Below are 20,089 nucleotides of genomic sequence, written 5' to 3'. Positions count from 1 at the left end.
TAGGGGGGCTCTGTGTGTGTGTTGGGGTTGTGGGGGGCTGTATGTGTGGAGGAGGTTGTGGGGGGGCTATGTGTGTGTCTGGAGGGGGTTGTGGGGGGGCTGTGTATGTGCAGAGGAGGTTGTGGGGTGTGTGTGTGTTCAGGGCTGTCTGTGTGGAGGGGGTTGTGTAGGGGCTGTGTTTGTGTGTGTGTTGGGGGTTGTGGGCGGGCTGTGTGTGTATTTGGGGCTGTCTGTGTGGAGGGGCTGTGTGTGTGTTGAGAGTAGTGTGGGGGCTGTGCGTGTCTTGGAGGTTGTGGGGGGTTGTGTGTGTGGAGGAGGATGTGGGGGGGCTGTGTGTGTGTTCAGGGCTGTATGTTTGTGTTTGGGGTTGTGGGGGGCTGTGTGTGTGTGTGTGGAGGAGGTTGGGGGGCTGTGTGTGTGTTCGGGGCTGTGTGTGTGTAGGAGGTTGTGGGGGGGTTGTGTGCATGCTGGAGGTTGTGTGGGGGCTGTGAGTGTGTGGAGGGGGTTGTGGGGGGACTGTGTGTGTGTTCAGCGCTGTGTGTTGGGGGCTGTGTGTGTGTGGAGGGGGTGCTGTCCCTGCTGTAGCCCTCCCCCTCCCCCCTCCCCCTCCCCCACGCCTGAGGCTGTGTCCCAGGCACAGCAGGGGCTGCACCATGTCCCTCTGGGAGGGCTGCTGTTTAGGGTCAGGCCCCTCTGAGAACAATACCAGGCTCCTTGGCCAGATTAAGGGATTTGCTGGATTCTCCCCTCTACTAAGAGCAATTGTGCTGGAAATCCTCCCTCTTTCTCTTCTTTTAAAGGGACTGGCCGCTCCCGGCTCCCAGTTGCGGGAGGGATGGAGAACCCCCTGTCCAGACCCTCCACCTTTCTAAACCGCCCTGATCTCCAGAGCCCCTGTCTGGGCACCAGTCCCCCAGGGTGGTGAGTTTGTCCACACATAGCCCGGCCAGGATTCGGTTTCAAACAAGTTCTGTTGAACCCGGGGCCGTAGGGACACGGTTCTTCCAGCTCAGCCAGGCTGGCATCACTGCTTAACCTGACTTGGAATGGGATTATGCCAGACCCAGCCCAGTCTGCTTCTTCCTCACACCGGAACATCCACACGGAGTGTAGTGTCAGTTCCACTAACCCAGTCTAGTTCCTTGCCGCAGGGGGTGTTCTTCCCAGGGGAGTTTGGACACAAGTTAGCCTAGGCTGCAGGTCACTCGAGTTATAACTCGTGGGCCCCTAGCATGAGTCCAGCACAGACCCCTCCTGCCTGTCTGTGGGGCTGGCCTGGCCAGAGACAGGCGACACAGGAGTGAGCCCAGCTCCTGCGCAGCCCACTGCTCTGCAGCGTGGATGCAGGCTAGCTCCATGGGAGTGCCTCTGGTTCTCCAGTGCCTTCCCACAATTCCCCTGCCTGCCCCGCAAGGACAGACAAGTTCTGCCACAGGTCCCCTCAGCCCCCCCTTCACATATACAGTTCCTCTTAACACAGCCCCATTAACATCCCTGGTACACACAGACACAGGGCCTCCCTGAACACAGCATCTCTATCCACACACAGCCCCCATACGCACACACAGCCCTCTTAACACAGCTCCCCTTCTCACACACACAACACAGCCCTCTTAACACAACTTCACTCCCCACACAAATACAGCCCCCATAGATTCACATCACTGCAGTGCCAAGACCCATGGATTGTGCCCCCAGAAGGCCTAGCACCCACTATGCAGCAGCCTGCATGTTCCAGTGCCATGTGGCTGCCCTCACTGGAGCTGGGCTGACCTGAGTGCAGATCCCTGAGTAACTGTGCTGTGCAGACCCACCCGGAGCCCGTGGCGCTAGGATGGTCCCTTGTGGGCCCTCGCACCAGTGAACGCCCCTTTTCTCCTAGTGAAGACAAGGCCCCCAATGCCAGACCAGTTTAACATAGGCCTGATCTGCCTGCAGAGGGGGAAAACCAGCACAGCAGTGCGTGCAGTCGAACCTCAGTGTCAGATGGCGCAGGGACATTTGCAGGTGGGAGCCAGCCCCATCGTTAAACCAGGAAGATGCCAGCAGAAGGATCCTCAGGGGCAGGCCAAGCTGCCCCAGTTGCAGGACACCAGTGGAGCGTTCCCGGAGAGACGGCTTCCCCCTGGACTGGCTGCATGTGCGTTTGGTTGTGGCTGTGGTTGTGAGACTAGCTTGGGGGACAGAGGCTTTCCGTTCGGTTCGCATGTGGTTTGGTTCATGGAGCTTGAGTCACTTAGGCATGGGGTTCAGGCAATCAGCCACACTCACAGTGAGAGCTTCCACGCAAGGGGCTAAAGAGGTTTAACTGAACGGAGGTCAGGGCATGTGTGGCTGGAAGGATAGGCTAGTGCGCTGCCTGGGCACTCAGCAAAGCAGGGTTCAAGTCCCTGCTCTGCCACAGCCTTCCTACGTGCCCTGGGGCTAGTCACCTAGACCCTCAGCTTCCCCTGCTGTAAAATGGGACTAATGGTATCCCCTGGTGAAAGGCTGCACTGTAACTCCTGCCATGGGGCTGGGATAGAACTCAGGAGTCCTGATTCCCAGCCCCCGCCCCCTGACTGACTAGAGCCCTCCTCCTTGAACTGGAAATAGAACAGAATAAGGGGTGAGGAGAGAGAATATCCAGCATCTGGGGGTTCCCCAGTATGTGTTGGGCAGGGAGGGTCTGGTGGGAGGACAATGCATTCCCCAGCATTCCAGTGGGGGAGGAGAGATCAGTGTGACTCTCTGGGGGTATGTTCCCTGGCATCCCAGTGGGGGGACTAGGGGAATTGGTGTGAGTCTCTGGGGATATGTTTCCCAGCATCCCAGCTGGGGGATCAGTGTGACTCCCTGGGGAAGGCAGTAACTGCCCCATGCACACCCCCAGTCAGAGCACAGGCAGCCCTGGTTGGTGGCAGCTCTAAGCACCCTAAAGAGAATCATTAGCACAGACAGGGCTCTGGCTATTACTATTTAATTACTCTCATTATAAATGTAATATGCCCTAAAGCTGCTGGAATAGGCTGGGCTCCATGGCAGTCACGTGGGGGAGGGGTGAAAAGAAGGTGTGTGGGGTTGGGCAGGAGGAGGTATGATTGCTGGGTCTTTGGCTGGGGGGCTGGCAATGCAAATCCAGGGGCACAGGCTGCGAATATGGGGTCTGATATTAACCACCTAGGCTTGGCTGGCTGCTTGGGGGGTTGGGGGAGACATCAGCTGGGCCTCTGGGAGTTCTGAGCATGGGGCTGGACTAGCCGGGGGCTGGGCAGAGATAGAGACGTTTGCACAGTCTGCCTGTCTCTGTCCCCTACACACCCTCTATCTCTCCCTGTCTGTCCCCACACACTTTTCTGTCTCTCTAGCCCCATATTATTTCTCTTTGTCTATCCCCATACTCACACACTCTCTCTAGACCCATATCCTCTATCTCTTTGTTCATCTAGCCCATATGCACCCTTGAGCTCTACCTCAGACACTCAGTCACTATCTATCTAATCTCCGTCCATCCATCCCCATATTCATGCATTGTGTCTAGATAGACAGGCATCGGTCTATCTGTCTATCTAGGCATGTTACATAAATAAACCCATATCCCAGTGTATATGGCTGGGGCATAGGCCTGTACGTGCGAACGTGTGTGTGTATTTACAGTGACTTCTGTGTATCTAGCTCTGGCTGCACAAGCAGCCCAAAGCACTTGACTGCACTACACTCACGCGCCCTGCACTGAAAGGCAGTGCTGGGGGGCAGTGGGCTTTCGGAGGGGGCTACATCTCAATGCTGGGGGAGGGAGCACTGTATAATCAGCCCTTGTGCCCCACTCCAGAGGTGGCAGCTTTCTGAGTTTCCACCCAGTCTTGCTGCATTCTGGGCTTTGGGTGAGGTAGAGAGGATTAAACCACATCTTAATTAAACCTTCCCAAGGGATTTGGAAGGATTCCCTTCATTTCACGTCCATTTGTCCTCGTTCCCGTTCATGTCTCTAATAAATCCCATTTGTGGTTTCACTGCCGGTCTCGGTTCATATTCCCAGGCTTCCAAGCTCCCAAGTGGAGGTCTGAAACCCAGTCATGTGGAATTGTTGAATGAGCAGCCCCTATATAAACGGCCCCCACGCCTGCCCCAGAAATGGCCACATCTCAGCTCTGGGTGAGGGATCCGTGTATAAACAGCCCCTATGTCCTTCCCTGGGGATGGCCACATCTCAGTATCAGGTGAGGGATCCCTATATAAACTGCTTTTGCGCCGCACCCTAGAAGCAGCTGCATCTTGACACTGGGCAGGGATCCCTGTATACACACAGCCTTGCTCATGTTCACACTCATGTCCCGGCTCACCTCGCATGTCCCCCACCCCTGTCCACTCACTCCTGAATGCCTTGCACGCTATGTTCAAACATGCCTCTTCCGTGAAAATCTCCCCCTCTGGTCAGGTCTGCACAGCTGCCCTTTACACAACAGTCCTTTGCCCTCTATGCCCTCCCCCTTCTCACTGTCCCTCCCCAGGCCCTTTTGTTTAAGCCAAACAAGCTAATCAAGGCTCTGACAAACTATTCTCTTGCAGCCCCAACCCTGGGCTCCAGCTGTGTGTGAATTGGCCGCTCACTCAGCAGATGGCAGAGGCTTGCACTTGCTAATTTGCAGACATGCCCGCCCGGCCTGCTGCTGGGGGTGGGTAGGGGGCGCCATCCAGAGGGGAGGCTGGGCAGAGCCGGGAGGGGATCGGCAGAGCTTCTCCTGCCAAGCTAATTAACTCTCTCCTAAAGGAGATGATTGAGGCCGACAGCGTGGAGAGTCATCTCCGCTGTGTAGTGGCATTGGGAGCATTGCAGGGCGTGCGCGTGGGGGAGCAAGATAGTGATCTCCCTGCCTGTCCCCTTCGTCCCTCGTGCAACCCTTGAGCAGGATCCATCTACGTTGCACCCAAATGAGTGTGTGCAGGCAGGATTCAGCATGCATCAGCGTCATCTTGAGTGGACTTGTCTGAACCTGAGTGTTCCCAGGCCTTCTTGCCAACAGTCTGTGCAGCACGCAGCCCGACGGGGGCTCCGGTCTCAGTCAGGGGGGGTCTGTGCAGCACCTGGCACAATAGGGAACTCTGATCTCAGTTGAGGGGGTCTGAGCATCACCGGACCTGATGGGGGCTCTGATCTCAGGAGGAGGTGTGTGAGCAGCACCCAGCTCAACAGGGGCCCCAGTTTTGATCAGGGTCTGTGCAGTACCTGGAATGATGGGGCTACTGATCTTGGCTGGGGTGTGAGCACGGATGAGTCCTCAGTCGGAAGCAGATTTGTTGGCTGTATGGGGGTTGTCGTGACAGTGCAATTCCCGCCCCCCCCCCCCACTCAGGTGTATGCATCTCTGTTAATGAACGAAGAGATGCTATTCTCATCCCATTAATTCACCGCCTTTTTAAAATAAATATTGATACCAGTGCTGGCGCGCCCTGAATGGGGCTGTTATGGCATGAATAATGGCAACTAATCGGGGGTTATTTTTAAACCATGGAAACTGACAAAGATCATTAGAAACTTAATAGAAATTCCTTCATTAGCATAAGTGTCGGAGATTAAAGGAAGAGATCTCTCTATTTCCTACCATCTACCCCCACCCCGCTCCGCTTTTGACAGAGCGAGAGGTAAAAGAACAGTCTTCTATAGAGAACATTCGCCCACATGCCTGGCATGCAGCCCCATGCTGGAAGGGGTGTATGTACTCGGGGAGATCAGCTGGGGAAGGGGGTTATTAAGGAATTGGCTGGGTGGGGGTATTGGAGAATCAGCTGTGCAGGAGGGTGTGTATTGGGGGATCCTTTGGACTGGGAATGTTTGAAGGAGGATCAATTGGGCAGCGGGGGGATGTTCATATTGTGGGTATTGGTTGGGCAGGGATATATTGAAGGGTTGGCTGGTCTGGAGGGTGTATTTGTAGGGGGATGCATGGAGGGGAGATGTATGGGGAATTGTTTGGACGGGGGGATCAGTTAGGTCAGGAGGTGTATTGGGGAGATTGGCTGGGCGGGAGTGAATGGGTATATTGGGGGAATTAGCAGGGTAGGGAGTGTGCTGGGGTGTCAGCTGGATGGGGGTGCATTGGGGAATCAGCAGGGTGGGGATGTACTGCAGGAATCGGCTGGGTGGGGGTTGTTGGGGGATCAGCTGGGCAGGAGGTATATTGGGAGGATCGATTGGGTGAGGGGTATATTGGAGTATGGGGGGGATCAGCTGGCAGGGAGTTATATTGGGACTGTTGGCTGGGTGGGGGGTGTACTGGGGGTTTGGCTAGCTGAGGGGATCGGCTGGGTGGGGGAGCATATGGGGGCATCAGCTGGGCAGAGGGTTGTATTGAGGGATTGGCTGGGCGGGGGCTGTACGGAAGGATCAGCTGGGCAGAGGGGGCATACGGGGGGATCCGCTGGACAAAGGGCTGTATTGGGGAATCGGCTGGGCAGGAGGGCATACCGGGAGATAGGCTGGGAAATGGGCTGTACTGGGGAATCAGCTGGGTGGTGGGCATATGGGGGGATCAGGCAGGAGGTGTATGGGGGATTGGCCAGGTAGGGGCTGTATTGGGAAATTGGCTGGCTGGGGAGGGTGTATGGGAGGAGCGGTTGGGCGGGGGTTTACAGGGGGAGCGGCTGGGCAGGGGAGGAGGGGAGTGGATACAAACGCGGCACTGTGGAATGTTGTAGTGTCACGAGGATGGGAGAACAGGAGTCAGGTCACTTGGGCTCTCTCGGCAGCAGGTTTGGTGGGTCCAGCGGGGCCAGGACTCTGGTTCTATTCCTGGCTTTGGCTCTCATGAGTTAAAGCTGGAGTTGGGAGCCAGGACTCCAGGGTTCTGTGGCTGTGGGAGGGGCACATGGGCCATTGGTTCCTGCACACACTGCTTCCCAGGGTGACTGACCCGCTCTCCTCCCCAGCCTTGGGCCTCCTTTCCCCATCTGTACAGCAGTGGACGATGTGACGTCCAGCCACCCAGGAGCATGGCGAGAGTTAACGAGTGCCCGTACAGTGCTGTGAGCCTGCAAAGCCCTAAGGGATGTGCTACTCAACGCTGGCTGGGTCGTACCTTTCCATGTCATCCCCAGCATGGCCCCAAGGGACAGCAGCCAGCTGGGTGGGGTGGGGGGCTCAGAGATGTTCCCAGGTGAACAGGGAGGAGGCTCTGGAGCCTCCAGTGGGGAGGAGTCCCTGAAAGCCCAGGCAGGAGGGAGACCTCATGCCCCTGCCAGAACTGAGAATGGAACCCAGGAGTCCTGGCACCCAGCCCCCTGAGCTAACCACTAGACCCCACTCCTCTCCTAGAGCTGGGAAGCAAGAGTAATATGTGACTCCACTACCACGGACTTGGCACTGGCATGGTGCTGGGGGCCCCCTGCCACAGGGAGCAGAGTGGGAGCTCAGTAGGGGGCTCTCTCCCCTGGCAGTCAGCACTGACTCCAATGTCCCAGTGCGGCACTAGGGGGCACTGCGCTGCAGGGAGAAGCATGTGGGGGGGTCCTCAGGGGTCCCAGATTCTGTATGGGTAACATGAGGCATCTCCCTGAAGTGGGGGTGGGGTGGAGGAGGGTTATGCTGACTGGTAGCTTAGCACACGTTGTATACAGCAGCATGTATGTGTGTGCACATGTGGGGCGAGGTGCATTGGAAGGTGTGTGTTTGTGGTTGTCAGACAGCTCTCTGTTTGCTGACGGTTATAACCTTGTAACGGGGAAGCTCGCAGGCAAGAGCAGTCTTGTACGTGGTGCTGTTCGTTGTTCATCCATCCCACGCGCTCGAAGGCCTGGAGGTGGGGCCATCAGGGCTGCGCTTTCCCTGAGCAGATGGAGCCAGATCAGAGGCTATGTCTACACCACAAATTACTTCGGTGTAACTATGTCGCTCAGGGGTGTGAATAATCCACCTGTGTGTGTATGGATGGTGTGTGTTTGTGTGTGGACAGGATGCGCGCGTCTGTGTGTGTGTGTGAATGGATGGTGCAGTGTGTGTGTGTGTGCGCGCTTGGATGGGATGTGCACGTGTGTGTATGAATGGACAGGATGTGCAGGGTGGGGGTGTGTGTGTGAATAGACAGGATGTGTGTGAACGGACGGGACGTGCACATGTGTGTGTGAATGGACGGGATGTGCGTGTGTGTGTGAGTGAACGGATGGGATGTGCAGGTGTGTGAATGGACGGGATGTGCGTGTGTGTGTGAGTGAACGGATGGGATGTGCAGGTGTGTGAATGGACGGGATGTGCGTGTGTGTGTGTGAGTGAACGGATGGGATGTGCAGGTGTGTGAATGGACGGGATGTGCGTGTGTGTGTGTGAGTGAACGGATGGGATGTGCAGGTGTGTGAATGGACGGGATGTGCATGTGTGTGTGTGAGTGAACGGATGGGATGTGCAGGTGTGTGAATGGACGGGATGTGTAGGTGTGTGTGCATGTGTGGGTGAACGGATGGGATGTGCGGGTGTGTATGTGAACGGATGGGATATGTGTATCCATGCAGCAGTTTTCCCATTTGCACGGTGTGTCTGACACCTTTTGCCTGTAGCTGCCTTGGCCTCCCCCCAGTTTGCCTGCCACTCTATTTCACACCCCTCCGTGTGTGCCCTCCCCAGGCCCCAGTCTCCCCTGCCTGTGTGCCCAGCTGGCTCCTGTTAGCCAGCCCTGTGCTGCTGCCTGGCAGCCCAGCCCCTAACTGCCTGTCTGGCTCGGTGCCAATGGCCTTTTTGGGGAGGCAGAGATCCAGCGAGGGCGGCGCAGCATTATCTGCCTGTCAGTGCCTAGCAACCTCTGCCCGCTCCCTTCACACACCCGCCTCTCCCGAGCCATTAGCCTTGGGGAAGTGGCTGTGCTGACCCTGCAGAGGCCCCAATTACCCACCTGTCAGGTCAAGCTGCCTCTAGCTGCTGGCAAGGCCCGGCCCGGGAGGGGAGATGGGCACCGCCTGGCTTAGCACCGGGGAAGGGAATATGGGCCCCACGTGGTGTAGCTCCGGGGAAGGGGAGACAGGCCCCACGCGGCATAGTGCCGGGAAAGGGGAGACGGGGCCCACGCAGCGTAGCGCCGGGAAAGGGGAGACGGGCCCCACGCACATAGCTCCGGGGAAGGGGAGACGGGCCCCACGCGGTGTAGCACCGGGGAAGGCCTGTGGTAGGGGTATCTGGGTCCTGTCACAGAACTGGCAGCACCAGGGCACAGTTCACATGCACACACACAGGTAGCATCACACACACACAGACAACCCCCACACAATACACACACACCCAGAGTCACCACACACCCATGCCCAAACACCCCCCTCAGTCACCCACATACCCCCATGTGTCTACACACACACGTACCCAGACATCCACACACACATACTCCCTGTACTCACACGGACACCCACACACACATCCATGCAAACATGCAGGAAGTCACACACCCACAGACACACTTAACTGCTTACCCCCTATACCACACATGTACATTTATACACACACCCATGCTTACCCACATACACACAGCCAGCTCCCCCCACAGCTCTGTGTACCCTCCCCACAGACAGCCCTGCACGCGTACATGCACACACATCCCAACACACCCACCCCCCTCCCCCGCAGCCCTGAGTGTGCACAATAAACACACACACCTCTCTCCCTACCCCCCACAACCTGCCCCACCTATGAGATGTAGGAGCGTTCGGGCAGCTTGGTCCAGATTTCCACCTCTGGCTACTGCCAGAGAAACCCTTCGGCACCACCAGCCCCTCCCCCACCCATGCAGAGATGCCCCCCAGCAGAACAATGCCCTCTCTGGCCCAGTAACAGGCAAGGACACTGCCCATGGTTTGCCTTCCACATGCACCATCCTAGATACCTTAACCAAGCAGCAGGGCTGCAGCTGCTCCCCATTCCTGGGGGACCAGATTCCCCCCCCTGCCCCAAACCTCCCAGTCTATAGGGGGATGCAGGACTGATTGCCAGGACAGCTCCCAAGGAGAGAGCTGCTGAGAGAGGACGACCATTCACCGCCCACGGACAGCCTGGACCCTGTGCCCTGCAGCTCGTTAAACCTCTCCAGCACTTTCGCTAATAGCCGGGGCGTGAACCCCAGCGACTGGGCTGCTAATTGCATCCCAGCTTCCCTTCAATTGCCTCTGCAGCGCACACAAAGGGAGGCTTCCCATTGCCTGGTGTTATGTGGGGATGTTAAATGGCCCCCGGCTCCCCACCCCAGAGATAGCTGCATCTCAGCCACGGGTGAGGGATCCCTGTATAAACAGCCCCTGCGCCCCACCCCAGAGGTGGCTGCTCTCCCCTCTCCTCCCTCCCAACCCTCTTATAGTCTCTTTCTCTGTCTCCTTTTCAGCTCATCCCCCTTTCCAGCTCCTAATGGGGACATGAATTATTTAGCACCATGGCCCCTTCTCCAGAGAAAGTGCCAGAGCTGGCGCCTTCCCACCTCAGTGACCTACATTCCCCTGCCAGCCCCAGCCCCCTCCCCCATCACTGGCACCTCTCCCCACCGGGGGAAGGACAGAGATGGAGTGCCTGTCCCCCTCTTGCTAGCCAGCGCCCCCTCCTGCCCACCCATTCCCTTAAAGCCAAAGCACCAGGACCTCAGCTTGAGAGCAGCACCTGCCTTGGGATGTGAATTGGGGCTTCAAGGGGGCACAGAAGGACCCCCCAGGACCAGGGACAATGCAGGAGAGTGTTAGACTTGGAAGGGGCCTAATTCTGCCACCCCTGATTTCCACTGAGACACAGTAGGGTCTATTGGGTTAGAGCCAGAGGGGGCTGAAAGTCAGGACACCTGGCTTCTTAGCCCGGCTCTGTGAAGGGTGTGGGGTCTAGTGGTTAGAGCAGGGGCACTGGTTTAGTCTCTGCCTCTGTGTCCCTGGGTTGTTTATCAGCTCTGCTCCCTTCCCCCACGATCCAGGCAGTGCGTTGGCCAGAGCCAGTAGTGCAGCTACTGAAGGAATCAATACCCTGGCCCAGGGTGGGGGGAGGATTTGCGGGGGCTGTGGGAGCAGGGGAGGGGGGAGCCCAGGGGAGGAAGGGTGCTGTGGGAGTGGCAGGTAGGAGGGTGTGGGAACAAAGGGCATCACGGGGGGCTGGCATCTGGCTGCAGAGCGGGATGGATATTAAACACAAATTAGCTCCTGTGCTGCAGGAATCGCCACCTGCTGCTGCTGCTTTCGGTCAGCTCAGCTACTGTGACTCCACTGCCAGGAAGCCATGTGAATGCAGAGGCGGCTGAGTGCTAAAGGGGTGGGGCTGGGAGGCAGAGGCAGAACGCCGGGGTTCTAGCCCCAGCTCTGGGAGGCAGGTCTGCTTTGTTATTTCAGAGTCACACATTAGCACTGGAGTGCACACATGGCTTTATTATTGTAGGGTCTTTGAGAGTGCTGGGGCTCCAAGGGCTGGTGTGTTACTGAGGGGTCTCTCTGCAGGGCTGGGGCTGTGCAAGCCGATGTGTTATTGTAGGGGTCTGTCTAGTGCTGGGGCTGCACTGGCTGGTGTGTTATTTTAGGACGCTCTAATGTTAGGGCTGTGCAGGGTGGTGTGTTATTGTAGGGTCTCTCATGCACTGGGGCTGTGTGGGCCGGTTTGTTATTCTAGGGTCTCCCCTGGACTGTGAGCCAGAAATGCCATCCAGGCAGGAGCCATGCCCTGTCCTTGTCCCCAGCCCTGCAGCCCTCCTTCCCGTGGTTCCTGGCTGCCATCTCTCCCTCTGCCTGGCGCCATTACATTCCCTCGCTCTGCAGCAGGGCATTTATGGCCCTGGGACTGATCGTTTTCAAGGTAATCAGTGCAGTGACAGTGATGGATGGAGGGCAAACCACAGAGCAGGGCCGCTTCTTCCCCACCACTTCCCCAGCACTGCCCCTCCCTCCTCCTCTCACCGCAGAGAGACAATCAGCTCCCCCACTCCCCGACACCCGCGCACCCCAACCCTGCCCCAGGGCAGTGTTAGCCAGTGCTGTCCCCTCACTGCCAGTGCCAGCCCAAAGCCCTAGTGGGGCACTGCTGCAGAGAGCAGGGTGGGGGCCAGTAGGGGATGCTCTGCCCTCCCCATCAATGTTGACCCCAAAGCCCCAGAGTGACACTAGGGGTTCCTGCACTGCAGGAGGGGGGCTGTCCCGGATCCACAGGCTCAGGGCTGTGCCCCCGGCTTTGGAACAGTCTCTTGGAGGAACCCCTTCGCTGTGCCAGACTCCAGGACTCTCTTCCTCCAGGGCAGGTCACGTGGCCTCCCGCCTGCTGAGACTGACCCTCTGGGGTCCAGCCCTCCTGCCTTCCCCTGAGCTCTGCCCAGCGAGTCCAGCTGAGACAGGCTCCTGGCAGAGCCTTGGCCACCCCTCAGGACTGATGCCCCTCAGCCGGCATTTCCAGTGACCCTCGAGCAGTGTCCCCAGGGCAGCAGGTTTATTAGTCACCTGGCGCCAGCAGAGGCAGCCTGTGGCTTAGCACAGGGAGCTGAAGGTTAAAGCACAGTCCATTCGGCTCAGCCCTGAGCCCAGCCCCGGGGTCAGGCTCTGTCTGCCCGCCTCGGTCTGTTCCCAGGTGGGAGCTGCCAGCTTCCTCCAGCAGCCAGCGCTTCACCCCCAGTTCCCCCTCCCAGTCCTTTCTTCTCCAGCTGGGGTCTGGGCTCAGCTTCCCTGCTGGGAGTGTGGGTCCCTGAGTCACTGGGGCTGGCCTGGTCTCTCTGGCCCCTTGTTGTTCTGGGTCGGTTACAGCTGGTTCCTGGAGGGCTCTGTTCATTCCACCCAGACAGGGAGGTGACTCTCGCCCCTGTGTCCCTGAGGGCTGGTCTACACTCGCCCCTGTGCTGCTGCAGCATTTCCGAGACACTACCTGCCTGGATGGGAGGGGTGTTCCCGGTGTAGGTAATGCATCTCCCTGAGAGGGGGACCTAGCACTGCCTACACCAGGGGTTAGGTTGGCTTAACTGTGTCTCTCAGGGGGGTGGGTTTTTCACACTCCTGAGCAATGTAGCTGGGTCAACGTAACTTTTTGTGTGACAGCAAGCATAGTCCTTTCCCCACCTGCTCTGGGTAGCCATGCAACATATAGGGGGAACTGAGGCACACATAGGCATCATAAACAATATTATGAAAATTCCCACTTCCTCCCAGGAGCTCAGTAGGAGGCGCACTCCCATGCTGTCATTACTGACCCAGTGTGGTGCTATACTGCAGGGAGTGGATGGGGGCTCCTTGTACACTCCCCAGGAGCACTCAGGAGTGAAAGGCACCTCACCACCTCCTGCCCTTTGCATGAAGCAGGCCTGCTATAGCTCAGCTCCCTGAACCCACCAGCCTCTGGCACAGCCAAGCCCTGATTTCCAGGTCTCCACAGACCTCGCCTCACTTGAGCCAGCTAGTGACAGACACACACCAGCCCCCGAGCCCCTCTGCCAGCAGCCCCCTCTGCAGCACCCAGCCTGTCACTGGACACTCACCGAAATAACCAGGTACGCCGTCTCCAGAGAGACTGTGTGTGCACAGCCTGACTGGCACAGCTCAGGAGCGGGATAGCCCAGCGCTGGAATTGACCGGCCGGGAAAGCGAGTGTACCTTTATTTACAATGGTTAAGATCTGAGAGCTAGTGAGCAAAGACGGTAAGACCAACAGGTGATGTGGGAAACGGGGGATAACACGCTTCCTGGAGCCTGAACATGAACCTGAACATGCTCAAATCCTTGTCTGAGCCATTTCGCACTTACGGCAACCTCCCAGCGTCACAAGCCGCTGCAGCCAGCAGCCGACTTTCAGAAACGCACAAAGCCTCCTCCTGTTCACTCACCCAGAGGTAGATGAGAAAGGGGCTGCCTTCTTTCCTTGTCTAGTCCAGCACACCTTGGCTGGACCCCTTTGGCAGCGCACCCCAGAGAAAACTCTTCTTCCCCCTTGCTTGCTGTCTGGTGCACCACCCACCACCACCCCCGGTGGTTTCATGTCCCCCCGGCCTGTTTTTCTGGTTGCCTTCATGAGCAAAGGGGGCTTCCATTGTGTTGACGTCACAGGGCTGCACTTACCTCAGAGACAGGCCAAGGAGAACTGACATGTGCCTGTCTGCGAGAAGAGCCGTTTGTCCGCTCTGCCTGGTTACCCACTTCCCAGCGTCAATTCAGTACCTGTGCACAGCTCCCTGGGCAGTGTCGGTAAGAGCATTTCCCACCGATAGCGATGACCTGTGTAGCTTCGGCTTTCACTTGATACCTTACAAAACACCATCTGGATCAATATTGTGACAGCAGTGTGTTGAGTGTAGTGAGTTTGTCAGGCCTGATAGGAGTTGCTGACACAGTAGTAAATCCTTAGCCAGCTGATACCAATGTTCCTCTGTGTCACAGCTCCCTCTGGCAGTGTCAGCTGGATCCTGGATTCTGCTTCACTTCTTGCTCCAGACAGATGTGCAGCATTCTGTGTGACTCTGTAAAGAGGTGCTGTGCCCCACCCCAGAGTTGGCTGCAACTCAGCAACAGGCAAAAGATCCCTGTATATGCAACCCCTGAGCCCTACCCCAGAGGCAGCTGCATCTCAGCACCAGCCAAAAGATCCCTGTATATACAATCCCTGAGCCCTACCCCAGAGGTGGCTGCATCTTAGCACCAGGCAAAAGATCCCTGTATATACAACCCCTGATCCCTACCCCAGAGGTGGCTGCATCTCAGCACTGAGCACCACGTGGCATATCTTGTGCCACTAGTGCTGGAGTTGGTGGGTGGTATAATCTCGTGCAGCTCCTAACCTTACTTCCCTCCCTTCACAATCCCACCTCTGGGTCACTGCCATTGTGTATGTACCACAAGCCAGTGCAGCACAGGCCCAGCCCAGAGGGGTGCCAAGAGGCCCCATGGGGCAGAGGGCTCTGTCCACCATGGGCAGCAGTCAGTGGAGCTGTGCTGGAGGGCACTGGGGGTAGGTGGCCAGGCTTGGCTCTGGGAGGGCCGTGGAGCCGTCAGACAGCTCAGCCCCACAGTTTCTCACCCTGACCCCGATTCCCAGCTGATCTCTCTCTGCCTCGCAGTTAGAGGGGGCTTGTGGGGGCTATGACTGGTGAGCCTGAGGCGCCACAGACATGGCAGCAGAAATGGCAGAGGGGTGGGAACCAGTGCGATATCCTGATTGGAGGGTAGGCAGGGAGTCCAGAGTCCTTGGTTCTAGCCCACGTCTGGGAGGGGAGTTGAGCAGGGACGGGAGCCAGGACTCCTGGGTTCTAGTCCTGGCTCTGGAAGAGCATGGGATCTGGTGGGTTAGAGCAGGGGGGCTGGGAGTCAGGACTCCTGGGTTCTCTCCCCAGCTCTGGGAAGGAAGTGGGGTCTGGTGATTAGGGACTGTCAGGATCCCTCCCCTCTCAAAGCAAAGAACCCAGGAGTCCTGACTCCCCCTGTCTGCGATTGTCCTCTCCAGAATCTTGCCTCAGCACTGCTGGTGACACCCCCCATGCACCTAGCCATGTTCCTTTGCAGGCCCAGCAGAACGCTCCACCACGAATCTGCTGTCAATGCTGGACTTGATGGATGGGCCCTGATCACTGGGCACAGGAACAGCTGTGCAGGGGGCAGCAAATGGGGCGGTGCAGGGGGCCAGGTTATTGTGGCGAGAGCTGGAGGAGCTTTTAGGAGGTAGTGCAGGAAACGCTGCCGATTTCATGTCAGAGTCGATTCCCGTCAGTGAGATTAGTGGGGGGGAAGGTGTCTGGGAACTTGCTGCTGAGAGATGGGGGTCTGACAGTGCCAATACGGCTCTCGGGGCAATTGGAGGATGGGGAGCAATTGTGTGTGTGTGTCCTGGCATTGGTGTGTGTTGTGCGAGTGTGTTTGCATTGGAATCAGTGTGTGGGTGTATTGCATTGGTGAGTATGTGTGCAGTTGTGATTTTGCATTAGAATGTATGGGGGGAGTTGTGTTTGTGTTGGGGAGCATGTGTGCCATTTGTGCATGTGTGCATTGGTGCCTTTGTGGGTGTGGATGTTTGCATTAGCCTGTGATTCTGTGTTTGCATCTGTATGTGTACAGGTGTGTTTGTGTGTTTGCATTTGTCTGGTTGCGTGTGCAGAAAAATCAGGTGCCCCAGAGGGGATGGACGGAACAGGAAATCATTGACTGATCCATTCCCTTTCGCTCACTCCCAGCTTCTGGCAAACCCCAGATCAAACCCCACCGAGGATAACATCATCCCTCCTCAATACTTCCCACTGGATTCAGGATTCTCCTGCACTTCGTGTCCCAGACTAATGCAGCATTGTTGTGTGCTGTTAAACAGACACTGCCCTAACCTAGGAGGTGTTCTCAGCTCAGGGCAAGGGATCCCTCTTTTAGCAGCCCCAGGGCTCCCCTCAAGGCAGCGAGCAAAGGGCCATCGATGTGTACAGGGTGAGTGTCGCATGGTGCTCTGGGCCTCTTTGCAGGGAAAGGCACTAGTGCGGTACAGGATGAGAACACCACGTCTCTAGCAGCCTCTGGACTCCTGGCCCTCTAGTATGGCAGGGCATGGCCAGTGCTCCCAGCCGCTCTGTGGTACATGCTACTAATTGCACCTGAGCTGGGGTTTGTATTTTGCAAAATATTTTTCACAGCCACTTGGAGGGAATTTCAGCCCGGCCCATCTTCCAAGCTGGGCCAGGGATGGACACACGCATGCCAGCTGCCTTCCACTATCATGAGTGCTTGCGGTGTTTGTCAATTGCTAAGTGGCACCAGTTAAATCCCACCCACAAACCAACTTTGGTTAATAGCATGTAAGCAGTGGCTGAGGGGGGCTGGAGTTGAGGCTGTTTGCACTGGCTCTGAGGTGGAGAGGGGTGTTGGTGCTGGGTGGCGTCCAAGTTGACTAGGCCCAAGCTGGCTGGCTGGTGCTGTGCCAGCTGTCTATGGGGGCAGGCTCAGGCTCTGGGGTGTCCATGCTGTGTCTCCCGTCTTGCTCAGGGGAGGCAGAGAGGAATGGGAGGCCTGTTTGACCCCTGACTTCCCTGCTGGGGGAGGATTTATATCGAGGGTACCTTGGGGCTGGGCTGAGCTGAGACCCAGCAATCCTCTCTTACTAACAGCCACTTTCTGTGTTTAGGCTGAGTTGGCGGGTGGGCGCTCTTTGGGCTGATTACTCTTTGAGTGAAGGAGACATGGCTGCTGCTCTGGGCAGAGCAGCTGTGGCAGAGCTGTGGGGGCGGGAGAGGGAGTCCTGGACTGAAATTGCAGGGTGGAAGGGCATGGTTGAAGTGCATTAGCCATATCTTCAGCTGTTCCTGGGGTCTATCCCCAGCTTTCAGAGGAGAGTGGGGCGGGGCCTGGTGGGTCAGAGTGGGAGAGGGTTGGGAGTCAGGACTCCTGGGTTCTATCCCCAGCTCTGGGAGGGGAGTGGGGCAGGGCCTGGTGGGTTAGAGTAGGGGAGGGTTGAGAGTCAGGACTCCTGGGTTCCACTGAGTAGCCTTGTCTGAGTTGTTTTCTAGGATCCCCTCTCACTAACCTTGTCTTTCTCTCCCCCTCCCACCCCCAGCTGGCACCACGTACATCTTTGGGAAGGGCGGGGCGCTTATCACCTACACCTGGCCGCCCAACGACCGGCCCAGCACACGAGCGGACCGGCTGGCCGTGGGCTTCAGCACACACCAGAAGAATGCCATCCTGGTGCGGGTGGACAGCGCCTCTGGGCTGGGGGACTATCTGCAGCTGCACATAGTAAGGAGAACCTGCACTTGGGGGGGTCTGCGGTGGCAGGTAGCTCTGCACCCTGTAACTGGAACCCATCCCCCCAAAACCCTGACCCTAGTCCTTTCCCCAACAGCTTGGACTGAGCCCCTCCTTTAACTCCCCAGGGCTGCAGTCTGACCCCCGACTCGGAGCCAGCTGGATCCCCAAAGTTTGCCCCCCAAATGGTCAAACTCAGCTCAACCCAACCCCGAAACCTTTGTTCCCAGAGGCTCGGACCCAGCCCAGACTCTGATAGCAAGTTGGGTGGGGGGGCAGTTTGTGCTGTCTCTGGAGGAGAATGTTGGAGTTGGGGGTCCTGTGGGAGAGGTCTGGCAGGGTGGGGGGTTCAGCTCCCCCCCCCCCCAAAGCGTAACACTGGCTCCGAATATGGCTGCATCCCTTGCTGCGCACGGCCCCTCTGTGCAGCTGCCTGGGTGCACGTTGTGCCCGAAGCATCAGGCACCTGCTTGGCTCTGCCAGTGCCTGTCTGGGGCCTTGTCTGCATCAGGCTGGGGCAGTCGCCCCCCATCCCCTGCTCATGGCTGGGCTCCCAGTGCCCCCATTTGACTTCCTTACGCTCATGCCAATGCCCTGACGATCGCTGCCAGGGGCAGGGCCCAAGGCGGCTGGTGCTAGTGCAACGATGTGCCATCTGGGCCGTCCTTCACCCTGGCATCGGGCGCCTCTGACACATCAGGGTGGCAAAGCGAAGTCTCCGCTGGAGGCGGGGATTGCTGGGAGTTCCATGCTGCTTCTGTGTGGACAGCTGTCCCCAGGGCAGCACTCAGGGGCTGGAGCCCTCCCCTTGGCACCGTCCCCAGATCCCCCACGCCTCTGGCCAAGGCTGTGTTGCTCGTGGGAGAGTGTGGTCTAGAGGGGAGCATGGGGAGGGAGATAGGCCCATGAGTGTAATCCTGAGAATGGGGGGTAAGGACAATACCGGGCTGGATGGGCCCAGGGGTCTGATCTGGGGCAGCAGGGACTGGGGGGTACTGGGCTGGATGGGCCCAGGGGTCTGATCTGGAGGGGGCATGTATACTGGGCGGAATGGGCCCAGGAAGCCCAATTCCATGTATTTGATGAAATACATAGCGCCCTCTGTTGACCCAATCTGTGTATTGCACCATCAACAGATGAGTTTGTTTCAGGACAGATGCTGAGCAGCAGCACACACACCTCATTCTGTACCACTGCTCCCCCCATGTGCTCTGCAGCCGAACACACGCCCCTGCATGCATGCACACCGCTCTGGGGTAAGCAGGAGCTCCCCTCACAGCCAGTGTTTCTGCCCTGCTCTCTGCAGCACCCCCTTCAGGGAGAGGCCAGACTTGCAGCCAGTTGTTTACGCTGCCCCGGGGCAGCTGTCTCCCATTACCAATGGTGTGTGTCATGTAGGCTGCAGGCAGCTCATCGGTCGCTTTCATTCTTGTTAATATTTATGTGTTAACAGCTGTGGGTGGAAGAAGGCGCTCGGTACTTACTAAAATCTGGGATGCTGGGCGGGAGATGATTCTCTACCAACATCTGTGTGTGTCAAAAGGGACTGCTATGGGGATAGACTGCACGTATTAGGGACAGGGGCCTGGGCCTTTCCCCTCTAGGGGGCAGCGGTTCCGATTAGCCCCAAGGCAGGGCAGGCTGGTTCGGGGTCATGGGGTTGTCTGTGCCAGAGGCTGCGCATTGCTAGGTGTGTTTACAGTAGCGGCAACAGGCCCTGACTGAAGGAGCAGCCCCATTGTGCTGGGCTCTGCACAGATTCCCAGTGAGAGACCGTCCGAGCCGCAGAACACCTGGGTTCTATCCCCAGCTCTGGGAGGGGGGCGGGGTCTAGTGGTTACGGGGGCACAGGACACCTGTTCCTTCCTCTGCTGACTGCAGCTGCCTGGTAGGGGAAGGAGTGGGGACCTGGTTGTCAGTGTTGGCACTGTAACAAGGGCACCCTTGTCTCTGCGATTGCCCCATGGCATGTGTTGGGCCTGGGCATGTCAGCTAATGCTGTGTGGCAGTGGGGAGCAGCCATGCTGGCTGAGGGAGTGCCCAGCGTGTCAGGAACGACTGCTTGGCCCCTGCGGGGGCTCCAGCACACTCTCCTCCCGTCAGCCTCCTCGTCACAACCCCGCCAGGCTAACATGGGCCGACAGCTAACCTGGTGGCACGGAGCTGCCTGTCTCATCTCACACGGATCCTGGAGAGCTCCCTGCAACCAGGCACATGGCACTGCTGATGGAAGGAGGGAGCCAGGACACCTGGGCTCTAGCCCCAGCTCTGGGAGAGGAGTGGGGTCTAGTGGGTTGGGGGAGGCTGTGAGTCAGGACACCTGGCTTCTAGCCCCAGCTCTGGGAGGGGTCAGATGTTTAGAGCAGGCCCTGGGGTTTTATCAGGACCAGCGCCCCCTGGAGATGAAAGGCCCATTGAGGAGCTGCTCCCTCAT

General features: G+C 57.8%; 1 protein-coding gene across 25 annotated transcripts in view; it reads left to right on the top strand.

Moving 5' to 3' along the window:
* Positions 1-20,089, top strand: part of NRXN2 (neurexin 2) — a 274,833-nt gene that overhangs the window by 184,939 nt on the left and 69,805 nt on the right. For all 25 annotated transcript variants that reach the window (XM_073351968.2, XM_073351963.2, XM_073351962.2 and 22 more), the window contains one exon: positions 17,465-17,646. In XM_073351968.2, coding sequence (XP_073208069.1) covers positions 17,465-17,646 — 182 coding nt within the window. The remainder of the gene's footprint in view (positions 1-17,464; positions 17,647-20,089) is intronic.

The sequence above is a fragment of the Lepidochelys kempii genome, chromosome 7, assembly GCF_965140285.1.
Source record: "Lepidochelys kempii isolate rLepKem1 chromosome 7, rLepKem1.hap1, whole genome shotgun sequence".
Taxonomy (NCBI): domain Eukaryota; kingdom Metazoa; phylum Chordata; order Testudines; family Cheloniidae; genus Lepidochelys; species Lepidochelys kempii.
Note: the sequence above shows the minus strand (reverse complement) of the source record. Positions and strands in the feature narration are given on the sequence as shown.